Source organism: Phyllostomus discolor, chromosome 14, assembly GCF_004126475.2.
Source record: "Phyllostomus discolor isolate MPI-MPIP mPhyDis1 chromosome 14, mPhyDis1.pri.v3, whole genome shotgun sequence".
In the NCBI taxonomy this organism is placed as follows: Eukaryota; Metazoa; Chordata; class Mammalia; order Chiroptera; family Phyllostomidae; genus Phyllostomus; species Phyllostomus discolor.
In genome coordinates, this window is record NC_040916.2 from 20,553,403 (window position 1) to 20,566,362 (window position 12,960).

Below are 12,960 nucleotides of genomic sequence, written 5' to 3' on the forward strand. Positions count from 1 at the left end.
CGGTTAACGTTAGCTGCTGCCCTGTGGCCCTCCCTCAGTGGCCAGAGACCGGCCACACTGATTGTGGGCCTTGCGGTCGTACAGCTGTGCCGCGTGGTAAAGGGGATGTGGGACTGGGACGAAGAGACCGGCAGGAAGGCTGGTTTCCCGCGTCTCTCTCTCGAGCTGCTTGCAAAATTGGGGGGCCACGGAACTTCTGATTATTTAGCAAATGGGGTTTACCTTTAGTTTGAAATTCAGTGCTCCAGCTCTTAAAGGACACAATGCGTACATCATTGTAGCAGAGAAGCAGCTCTGTGTTAAGTAGCTGTGACAACAAACATTATTCTGAGAAAACAGCGGTTTAGCCCTGATCTGATCTGCTTGTAACAGTAAGGGCTGTTGCCTCGGATGTAAAGGGATAAAATAGTGACCAACTACTGGTTTGAAAAATTAAAGCCACACTCAATTTTAATTAATCGTTACTAAAATTTATAAGTCAGATTATTCTCCAATTACATGTTGCTTAGTATGTTTTGGGAAACTGGTTTAATGATTTTATGTAGAATATTGGTAAGGAACAGGTTTTGGCTCTAGCCTTTTATGGTTTATTAAATGAGAAGTTTATTTTTCTCTCAAGTTTATACTAATGAATAAAACAAATCATGGTAGCAGTTAGTCTAATTTCATGTGTACACAGCATTTTTTGATCCATTTAATTCCCTTAATTGAAACCTTACATTTATTTTCTGTACGTTCTCTTAAATGACCTCTTTTGCTAGGAGTTTAAAAATTCTCCATCATTAACTAATGTTGTGTCTGTTAATGACTTAAAGGAGTCGTCCTTTTTCAAACACAAGCCCAATCTAGTCGGTCACCTGCTATTTTTACCGAGAGTGAACTACTGCCTTCTCTCAGCCTCCTACTCAGTGTAGATAGAGCTTACACAAAAAATGGACTGAAGTCTTCATTATGAAGTATGTATCTTTGCTTTGAAAGCAAATAATTCCATGAGAATTGCGTGACATCTGGTTGCATAACTGCGGATTTCCTCTGTGACTCTGGTTAACGGTGTGCAGCTTTCAGCTGAGCTCCTGCTCGTCCGCAGCCAGACGGGGCGGGGGGGGGGGGGGGGGTTCTTCATCGTCCTACTTTCTCCACCTCCATGAAAGTGTACTGTCCTTAACTCAGTTTTAGTTACTGCCCTGACGTTGGCTTTTGGATGTCTTTACTAAGTTTTTGTAACTTTATTGACATGGACTTGAACCAATTGATGATTCTATTTTATATTTATAGGGTGCTGTTTTTCACGTTTTTTCTTAAATTATGCCTAGCATGGTGGTTTAGCATAGACCCTGACCCTAACTGCGTGGGTTTGAATCCCAACTCTGCTGTTTGCTAACCTTGTTACCTTAGGCAAAATATATTATCTCTCACAGCCTGAGTTTCCTCCTTGAGACATTGGAAGGAAAATAGTATCTACATTAGAGATATGAGGTGTGAATTATGTAGGCCAGCGCCTGGCGCGTGGTAAATGCTCGGTTAGTGGGAGCTGTTACCGGTCTGTTGCTGCTGCCGTCTGGTGACTGGCTGGCTTCTAGTCAGGGAGTTGACCCAGCGGCAGAGTCGGGAGGGCCCAGCCCAGCCACTGCTTTCTGATGCCCTCTTCCGATCACGTGACTTCACACACACACACACACACACACACTCACACTCTCTCTCTCTCTCTCTCTCTCTCACACACACACACACACTCTCTCACTCACATACACTCACTCACACACACCCATCCATTTAACAAGCAGAATCAGCGGGCTTTATCTTTCAGATTTCTTCCATCACAGTCTGTATGCAAGTGCAAGTTTTTATTAGTAAGTAAAATTAAAACCTGTTCTAAAATAAATTTTAAACTCTGCAGATATTCTAAAACACTATTTGGAACTTGTGATTTGAATATCTTCCACAAATTGATGAGTATTTTTATTGAATTTGGGGAGTGACATTGGTTAATAAAACTATATAGGCTTCAGGCATCCAGTTCTATAGTACATTACCTGTATATCGTGTGTTCACCCCCCAAATCAAGTCTCCTTCCATCACCATTTATCCCCCTGTACTGTCTTAGGTCTCCCCCACCCTCGTTCCCCCAGTAATCACCATACTGTTGTGTGTATCTGATGGGTATTCTTCAACATGTATTTGAAATGTTGTTATCTCTCTGTACACTAATACGCTGATATATCAGCATCATTGTTCAGACTTGTGTCAAAGAAATCTGAATTATAATGCCATAAAAATCATATCTAGAAATTGCTCCATTCTGTCAACCTCTAAATATGCAGCTACATAATTTTTACTGATGTGTGTACAAATGCTGGGGGATTGGGTTTCGCTAGTGAAAGCCACAGAGAGATTTGTTGATGCACGGCTCCTCCCCATCTTTAACCCTGTCCGTCCCTGGATGCGGTGCACGGAACGAGCACGTGATCTCGTCATGCCGGAGCGTGGCTCTGTGCAGGCGAGCTGGGGGCTGCTCACCTTCCATCCGAAGAACCCACTAGAAGATGGTGCTGACCCTTTCATGCCCGCTGTGAGTGCGGGGAAGGCTCTTTCCCGCAGGATCGAGCCGCGCCGCTGGGACAGTGACGAGCACAAGGACAGGAGCTCCGTTCACATGCTGCGTGCTCAGGAGGCCGCCGCGGGGACAGTTTCCTCGGCTCTGTGGCGGCTTCGGAAATGTGAGGCTAGTGCTACTGACCAGTTTTACTAGTAGAGGGCAAAATCTCTTGAATTTTCACCATTTTTTGGCATTTTACTGAGAACTTAATACACTTATTTAAGGCTCACGCCTCTCTGAAGTGCTTTCCTCATTTAATAGATGGAGAAACGAGAGGCCAGTTAGCATTAGTAACTTGCCCAGGGTCGTTTAGCCACTACGGGATGAAATTCAAACCCACTCTGAGCTCTTACGAGTGCCTCTCGTATTCCAGCCTTCGAGGATGTTTGAGTGCTGAAGTAAAGTAATTGTTATGTGTATTCGTGTAGAGAGAGCCATTGTGACTGGTGCCCTCAATTGCTTAAATTTATTAGAGTAGACAAGAATAAACATTTTTATAGTGGAAAATGCAAATAGCTGTTGGTTTATCATGGGTGATACATTTATGATGCCACTTTCAGGTGTTAATATTCTTCATGGACTTAAATACGTGTTGTGTTCATGAGGATGGGACAGTGGTCAGAGTAGTGAGGTGGTAAGGGAGAAACGGTAGGGCAGAGCTAACAGGAAGAAGAAGACAGTCTGGAATCTGGAGGTTTGTCCAGACTTGAGCAGGAGAGTGCACAGACCGTGTAACCAATGAGAAGAGCCAGCAGAGAAAGCAAACTGTTTGACCAGAGCAGACGCCTGGTACATAGGTGTTAGATTCTGAAGGAAGGATTACTGGTATTTTACCCTGTACTCTACTCTTCTGATAGTTTTCTCTCACGTGAGGTGATTAGCGTCCCGTGTTGGATCTGGACGGGACTCGAGATGTTCCAGAGACGAGTTCGCCCCACTCGCCTCCCTCGGCAGGTGGGACCCGGAATGGTTTGGGGGTGCTGGTCCGAGGGCACGCAGCGGCGCTTCAGTGCGCAGCGGCCTCTGCTGACCGTGGTCCCCTCTGACGGCTGCTCGTGCTCTCCCCACCGCTCTCCCTGCAGCGGGGCTCCGGACGGCCGACCGGCCCACCCGCCAGCCCGCCGAGTCACACTCACCTGTGTCCACCCCGTCCCGGGACCGTTCTCTGTTGGCATTCTCTCATGGTGTGCCTGTTTCACACGGTGGGGTGTAGGAGTAAATTGTTGAAATACTTGCTGATTTATTTTGTTTAAGGGTTATGCATTTATTTGATGTCTAGTTATTAACAATAAATATTTTCTTTGCTTAGAAATTGAAGTATTGGATTTATATATATGTTAGTTTTACTTTTTCTGTTGCTAGAATAATGTAAACACCTGAAATCACATGTTTTTTCTCTTCATTTTACAGTAGTATTATTGATTCCACAGAGTACAGCCAGCCTCCAGGCTTCAGTGGCAGTTCGCAGGTAAATGACACAGTTAACAGTATGTGTTGGTGGTACCCTGAGTGTCACCATCTGAGCTGTAAAACCCGAGGTCGGTTTACTGTGCCGTGCAGACCGGCAGGCTGCTTTCTGGATGCCCGGCGCCGATTAGACTCGAGTGGCTCTGGCGCACAGCCAGCTGTTCATATGCTCATTAATGGTGCGCTGGAGATTTTTCTGAACATCCTGATGAGATGAAAGTCCTCTCAGGTGTGGAGAAGAGGGAAACACTGTAAGAGGGAATTATGTACAGCAGGGTACTGTTTCAGGGGTGAGATCATTGTAATCTGTCGATGGATGACTCATCCTTATGCTTCTCTGTGGAAAGTAAACTACAGGCTTGAGTGAAATAAACTCGAGCTTCACCTTCTAATTAATTGTAAGATTATTTTGACTCTGCTCTGTTCATCTCTGATTCGGGGGATGCTGACATTTGTCAAATCTAACTCTGAGGCTAGACCTTTTTGAAAGAACTTTCTGTATTGAAATAAATTCAGGTTTTGAGCAAAGTTAGAGGAGTGATAAAAAGAATTCCTTTATGTTCTTTATTCAGGTTGTCCAAATGCTAACGTTTCATCACATTTGCTTCATCCTTCTCACTCTCTCTCTCTTCTACACGTATCGGTTTTTGTCTGGTTTGTTTGAAGAAGGTACAGACAGAATGTTCTTTGCCTCTAAGTGCTTCGGCGTGCATTTCCTTCAAATCAAGGGTATTGTCTTATATAATCACAGTATAATTTTAGAATTCAAGAAGTTTACTTTTTTGCCATTTTAATGTTCATTTTGATCTTCTTTTTCTTATTTACTTCCCTTTAGCACTTCATATAATAATGGCCTGGTGATGATGGACTAACTCCTTTAGTTTTACCTCATCTGGGAGGCACTTATCTGCTGCTCAATGCTAAATGCTAGCTTTGCCGGAGAGAGTCATCTCAATTGTCAGTCCTTGCTTTTTGTCACTTTGAGTACTTCTTGCCAGTCCCTTCTAGCCTGCAAAGTTGTTTTTTTGTGTGTGGGGCTGGGGTTTTTTTTGTTTGTTTGTTTTTGTTTTTGTTTTGTTTTGTTTTTTGAGAAATCAGCTGACAGTCATATAGGAACTCCTCTGTAGGTAACTATCTGCTTTTCTTTTGCTGCTTTTAAGATTCTCTCTTTATCTTTAACCTTTGGCATTTTAATTACAATGTGTCTTGGTGTGGTCCTCCGTGGACCCATCTTGTTTGGGAGACTCTGTGCTTTCTGGATTTGCATGTCTGTTTCCTTCGCCAAATTGAGGAAGTTTTCTTTCATTATTGTTTCAAGTAAGTTTTCAATTTCTTGCTCTCTCTCTCCTCCTTCTGGCACTCCTATGATTCAGACAACTCCTAAGTTGTCCCAGAGGTTCCTAAACCTTTCCTTGTTCTTTTGAATTTTTTCTTCCTGCTGTTCTGGTTGAATGTGTTCCCTTTCCTTGTGTTCCAAACCGCTGATTTGATTCTCAGCTTCATCCTCTCCTCTGTTAGGTCTCTGTATATTTTCCTTTATTTCACTTACCGTGACCTTCATTTCTTCCTGGGTCTTCTTTATGCCGTTGTAGTACCCCATGAGTTCCTGCAGTATCCTGATAGCCAGTGTTTTGAACTCTGCATCTGACACGTTGATTATCTCCATTTCACTTAGTTCTTTTTCTGGAGTTTTGTTCTGTTCTGTCTTACATAATCACAATATAATTTTAAAGTTCAAGAAGTTAACATTTTTATAGTGCTATTATATAATGCCTATACCTCACTCAGATTTTACAAATTAACCCAATATTATCCTTTATAGTAAAAGGAAAAAAATGAGGCATTTTAAAATACATGTTTATTTATGTATTCAATTTGTGTGGTAATGTACTTTTATCATCATGAAAAGAAAATGTTTTCTATCATAGTTTTTGTTTGTGTAATTCTAATGTGATGAACTTTTTATTACTATATGCAGAAAAAGTATATAATTGCTTTGTTTAGTTATTTGGTTTGGCTGTGTTTAGATTTTATAAAAACGATACCATAGTATATCATTTTCTGAGACTTGTGTTTTTAAAGATTCGTTCTGATGTCTGTGGTTATAGTTGATTCCTCTTCACTATGTGTAGTGTTCCATTTTGTTACTGTACCACAATTTATCAGTTGTCCAGTTTACATGCATTCAATATATTTCTGTGGTTTTTGTTTTTGCTATTAAGAGCAACCTTGTCCATGTCTCCTGATGTACAGGTACAAGGACTTCTTTAGATTTTGTACCTATGAGAGGAAGTGAGGGTTATTTGGTATACACATCAATATTTTTGCATTTTGAAATAATATCAATTGGTTTTCAAAGTCTTTTTATTAATTTAAAATTCCCACTGCAGGTGTATATGAGTTCCAGTTTCTCCACATTCTCATTAGTAATTAGTACTGTTGAATTTCCAAACAGTTGCCACTTTAGTGGGTGATAAAGTAGAACTTTGCTGAAGTTTTATTTTGCATTTTCCTGTCACTGTAAGGTCACATCTTTTCTTATGGCCATTCATGTTTTATCTTTTGTGAAATGCCTTTCATCATGTCTTTTTTCTTATTTACTTTTAGATACTAACAATTTGTTAAATTTGTTCCTTGTATGTTGCTTATCGGTTATGATCTTCAGTAGAATTTCTGTGTCATATTTAGTTCTGAAAAATTTTCAGCATCACTTCTTTAAATATTTCTTTTTCAGTCTATTATTACTCTTTTTCTGAGTCTCTTGAGTATTTAAATCTTATTATTTTTTTAATCTCTTACCGTCTCTTTCAAATTTTCTATATTCTTGACTTTACCTTTCATTCTAGGTAATTCCTTCTATAAGCAGTTCACAAATTCTCTTTTCAGAGGTCTCCGAATCTCAGCTCCGGTTCTTGCCCTTATGCGAGTGTTCGACCCCAAGCAGGTGTCCTCCTCTTTCTGCCGCCTGCGCCGGGGTCTTGCTGGCCGTCCCCTCTCCGAGTTCATCTTCCCGGTTGGTTGTTCTTCTGTCGTGTCTTGCAAATAATCTTTCTGAGTTGGGATTCAAGCACTGCTTTAAAATGTGCCATCTAGTTGTAGCAGGAGTTCACTTTAGTGTTGTGTTCATAATAGTGCCTTGATATTTCTTTCTTAATACATCTGCAATTGTGGCATAGTTATCAGCAAGCTTGTAGCACCTCTCAGGGTCTCATTCTGTATTTTATCTCTGCATCTGTTTATGTGCCTCAGGCATAATAGTTAGTGACCATTTGTAGAAGAATTGTTTTGTCTTTTGAATGTGCAGGTAATATATCCCGTTGGCCCTTGAACAACACTGGGGACCACGCATTTTGTATGTCATGTGTATTACTGTACTTTGCCGTGTGTAATGAGCTCCCATGTATAATGCACACCTGTACTTTTGGCCCACACTTTCAAGAAAATATCTCTCATTTTAATTTTTTAATTCCATTTTTTAACAAAACTAATATCTTATTCCAGGGTATTTGCATATGGATATTGTTATTGCTTTCTAGAGTTACACTTTAACACGTAAGCCTAAATAAAAGAATTGAAAACACTTATGTAGATACAGAATTAGTACTACCCATATATAATGTGCATCCTTATTTTTCCCGCAAAAATTTGGGCAAAAAACTGCATTACACATAGCAAAATACAATACATGCTATTATATACTATATATATTCTTACAATAAAGTAAGTAGAGAAAATAAAATGTTCTTAAAATCATAAGGAAGAAAAAATACATTTACAGTATTTATTGAAAAAATCTGCATATAAGTGGACCTTTGCATCTCAAACTTATATTGTATATGTCAAACTATTTAGTGCATGCATATTACTGCCCCTTAATCTACTATTTAATTTTACCTTAAATACATATTCTGTAGTCAAGCACTGTTCTGTTGTTGGAAGGATACAAGGGTACAGTTACAGAGATAATGAAAATAGCTTTATTTTGATAATTGTTTTCTAACAATTTCTGCATGTTAAAATTCTTAAAATTCTAAATTTTAGAATGGCAGTTACAATGGATTTTATCTTTATTTAATTTGGAGAATTCAAAGAAGCTTCCCATCTTAGTTTTATAAAATTGGCCTTAGGCTATTTTTACTTTAACTCAAAAACTGGAAAACTTGTAAGAACTGTGGGTTTTATTTACCATTTGTAATTTTAATATGATGAACTTTTTGTTACTGTGTGCAGAAACAGAGTTACGTGTTCCTCTCAGTGATCAGTGTCTTTTCTTGTTCATCGCCTCAGACAAAGAAACAGCCGTGGTATAACAGCACGTTAGCTTCGAGGCGGAAACGACTGACTGCTCACTTTGAAGACTTGGAGCAATGTTACTTCTCTACGAGGATGTCTCGTATCTCAGGTGCATTCAGGAGTCTTAAAATACCTCGCGTGTATGTTTCAGGTCCATCTCTAGCTTCCTGCGCCGATTCACGGGACGTGCTGTTTGTAAGCAAAAGTGTGTATTGTCGACATAGTCTGCCAGAGCACTGTGAGGTTCTTAGAGATCTTACAGAACATTGCCTTCCCATGCTGCTTTTGTTCTCCTTCTGTGTTTGGAATTTTTCACCTTTATACCGTGAACTATATAGAGTTTTTAAAAAGTCAGCCATGAATATGTTCTAGCTAGCAAAAATAGGTTCCATTCAGTTGCCTCCTGTTATTCAACATATGTTCAATTCTAAGCACTGTCTTCTGTGCTAAGAATGAAAAGGTGTAAGAACTGGTTCTTGTTGTCAAGGAATAGTATAAACTTAGTGGGGGGAGGCAACAGGTAAATAATTCTATGCGCCATTGTGTGTTATATAAACATGCAGTGGAGGTTATGAGAACAGAGAACAGCATCCAGTACCAAAGCTGGGAGTGAAACAGTGAGGCCAAGTGGGAAATGGGAAAATGCAAGAGGGAACCATGTAGGCGTTTCTGAAGAGTTGTATTTAGTCTGGGCTGGCATCAATGAGCTAAAAAAGGTAAGCAGGAAACATGTTCAAAGTATAGGAAATAACTTAGGCAAAGAATGGATGTGAGCGCATAGAATACTCTTACTGCTTTTCGTTAGCTCTGTGATCTTTAGCTTTTCTTGGCATCTTTGCTCACCCAGGAAGTTGGGACATTACTACCAACCCTACAGTTTTTATAAACAGCTGTTCAGGTGGTGCATATAATTTAAAATGAGTGATATAATTTGCATGCTCAGTCAGTTGATGTCATGAGCAGTACACCTGCTCAAGATGAGGGCCACCAAGAAAAATAATGCCGGATATTTTATTAGTTCTTGAAAATTTGGCCTTGGTTTTCTCTTGAGAAGATGCGTTTGTATTCATTTAACACACTGCCTAGACCCTTCGGACAAATATGCCTCCAGACTGGTGGAGGAGGAAAACAGCATGTTAGATTTGCACAGCATTTTTCCCATGAAGAACGGGAACGAGCCAGGCTTTGTCGACAAGCGTGTTTGAAGTTAACAGTGATCAGTTACAAACTTCTAGTCAATAATCGACGGCAGCGTAGACAGACATGGCTTACCTCTTCCCACAACCACATCAAAATTACAACTAAAATATAGAACAACCATCACTCAGAATTGTCAGAAATCAAGTTGAATGGAAGTCTGACAACTATGGAGTTAAAGAGACCACAGGTAGGGATGCTGATGCAGAATGGGCTGGTCCCTCACCCACGTGTGGTGGATAAAAATTCGGGAGGGATATCTCAGGAGTGAGGACTCCCAGACTCCATGAGGCCCCGCAGCCCAGGATTCCAGTGCCAGGGAGATAAGTCCCCACAACTCCTGGCTACAAAAACCAATGGGGACTGAGTTGGTGGAAGAAACTTCTGGACCCCCAAGCAGTTCCACTTAAAGAACCCACTCACAGACCCACCTACTCAGACTCACTCCCTCTGAGCTCTTGCACCGGGGGTAAGAGCTTGGAAGGCACCAGTGGTATACAGGGAGAAACTGAAGTGTCTGGCATCAAGGTGAGCAGAGGCCACTGTCCCTTATCTAAACCGTATCCCCACATGGTTAACACTATTTGACCCACCTTGGGGATCCCTAGATACTCCGCCCCACCCAGGCTGTTCTTGCATTTGAATGGCTGGTCTTGGCTCATGCATTATAACTTCCTATCAAACAAGCAACAGCTGGCCTCAGAAGCCCCAATACTAGCAGCACCCAGCCTAGATTGATGAATTGCCTTTGCCAGGGAATTTCCAAGCCCAGCAAAAGCAGCAGCCATCTCAGATTGCTGTATAGCTCAGGCAGGGTGGCCCAGGACAAAACACAGGTTGGGGACTGACCTTGCCATGCACCACCTGGTAGACCCCATGGCCTGCACACCCAGTGGGCAGCTAAAGACCACGTTGGAGCACCACCACATTGCCCCTGCACAGTTGATCCCTCTCGGAGAGAAAAGGGCTGTGGTCAGTGGTCACAGCCAGTCCTTACAACTGACTGGCCTGGGTAAATCCCTCCCATAACTTGCCAATAGCAATCAAGACTCAACTCTAAGAGGGGGTTGTATTCAGCCCACATGAAGGGAGCACCTTGAGTAACCCAGCTTGGGTGATGGGGGGGCTGTACCACTGGACCCTACAGGACACCTACTACATTAGGCCACACGACCAAGACACAGAGTCAGAGCAGCTCTACCTAATACACAGAAGCAAACACAGGGAGGCTGCCAAAATGAGGAGGCAAAGATACAAGACCCAAGTGAAAGAACAGATCAAAACTCCCCAAAAAGAACTAAACGAAAGCAATCTGTCAGATGCAGAGTTCATGGCACTAGTTATACAGATGCTCAAGGAACTTAGTGAGGATCTGAGCAGCATAAAAAAGATCCAGTCAGAAACGAAGGATTCACTAATTGAAATAAAGAACAATTTACAGGGAAATGGCAGTATAGTGGATGAAGCTGAGAATCACAAATCAAGATTTGGAACATAAGGAACAAAAAAACAACCAATCAGAACAACAAGAAAAAAGAATCCAAAAACATGAAGATAGTATAAGCAGCCTCTAGGACAACTTCAAGAGGTCCAACGTTCGTATCATAAGGTTGTCAGAGGAGAAGAGAAAGAGCAAGAAATTGGAACTCTATTTGAAAAAATAATAAAAGAAAACTTTCTTAATTTGGTGAAGGAAATAGACATGCACATCCAGGAAGCACAGAGAGTCCCAAACAAGATGGGCGCAAAGAGGCCCACTCCCAGACACAGCGTAATTAAAACGCCAAAGGTTAAAGATAAAGGGAGCATCCTAAAGGCAGCAAGAGAAGTTAGTCACCTACAGGGGAGTTCCCATATGACTGTCAGCTGATTCCTCAACAGAAACTTTGTAGGCTACAAGGGATAGGCAAGAAGTTTTCAAAGTCATGGAAAGGAGGGAACTTCAGCCAAGATTGCTCTACCCAGCAAAGCCATCATAGAGACTCTAAGGGCAGATAAAGAGCTTCCCAGACAAGAACAAACTAAAGGAGTTCATCACCACCGAACCATTATTATATGAAATGTTAAAGGGACTTAGGTAAAGAAAAGAGGATGAAAAGTATGAACAGTAAAATGGCAAAAAATACAAGTCTATCAACAGTTGAATCAAAAAAACAAACTAAGCAAACAAGAAGAACAGAGACAGAGTCATGAGTCTGGAGAGCATGTTTTGGTTGCCGGGTGGGAGGGGTTGTGGGGAATGGGCGAAGAGGCGAGGGGATGAAGGACAAATAGGCTACAGAATAGCCTTGGGGATGTGAGTTTGCTGTAGGAAATGGAGTAGCCAGAGAACTTATATGGGCGGGGTGAGAGGCAAAGGGGGAAAATCAGGACAACTGCAATAGCATCATCAACAAAATGTTATTTAAAAAAAAACTATACAGATGGAGTATTTTTATTTTCTTGCCAGAGAATCAAGTCCCTTATGAAGCCTCTGTAATTAGTGTGTAAATTGGAACAGGAAACTATTCAACAGAAAGTCGTGTGAGACTTGTGTTCTGATCGACAGAGGCTTCGTGTTGACCCTTTCGGATGTCATGTGTCAGTGTGATGTTGGAATGCAACCACAGGCAAATGGCAGACATTTCAAATAAGAGAAATCATAATAGAGGTTGGGGTAGGCTATTCATTATTAGTAATTTTTAGGTAACGTCCTGACCAATGTGGCGAAGTTGGGCAGCGTCCTGCAAAGCCAAAGGTCGCAGTTCTCATGCAGGTCAGGGCGCAGGCGTGCGCTGCGGGCCCCGTCCCCGGTCGGGGCATGGGCGAGAGGCAGCCCATCGGTGTTTCTCTCCCTCTTTCTAAAAATACATCAAGTTTTAAAAAAGAAAAATTGTTTACAGACATGCTATGGGATAGTAAAGGTAATCACAAACAAATGTAGTTTATTTGGGGATGTAGTTTTACAGGAAGGTAGAACGATAAGACCAGGAGGAAGATGAGATTTTCACATTTGTGGACATGGCTGTATTATACTTAATACATGCTGTCCTTAGTTTCTAGGAATCTCAGGCATAGCTCATCAAATGTGCAGTTGACTGCACTCCATGTTGCTGAACTTGGACTTCCTTCTAGGATACCTGGAAGTTTGGTTGTTCTTTTGTGTGTTTTCAAATGAGAATCCACCCCACCCCTCCCTTCCCTGATCTTTGTTTTCAGCTATAACCTGAAAGATGCAGATTAAGAAATGAATGCCTTGGCTCTCAGTTGTAATTGAAAGAAGAGGTAAATTATAAAATACCAGAGGAGAAAAAAGACAACTAGATACACTTTTAGAAACTAACTTGTAGTTAGGGTAGGAGAGGTGTTGTGCCAACAGATACAAAGGGATGTTGACCATTAGCTGAGCAAGCAAATAAAGTCCTACC

The 12,960-nt window shown here is 41.4% G+C and overlaps 1 protein-coding gene across 4 annotated transcripts in view; it reads left to right on the plus strand.

Moving 5' to 3' along the window:
* Positions 1–12,960, plus strand: part of COP1 (COP1 E3 ubiquitin ligase) — an 86,189-nt gene that overhangs the window by 50,004 nt on the left and 23,225 nt on the right. For all 4 annotated transcript variants that reach the window (XM_036015802.1, XM_028531025.2, XM_036015801.1 and 1 more), the window contains 2 exons: positions 4,007–4,064; positions 8,351–8,465. In XM_036015802.1, the coding sequence (XP_035871695.1) occupies positions 4,007–4,064; positions 8,351–8,465 (173 nt within the window). The remainder of the gene's footprint in view (positions 1–4,006; positions 4,065–8,350; positions 8,466–12,960) is intronic.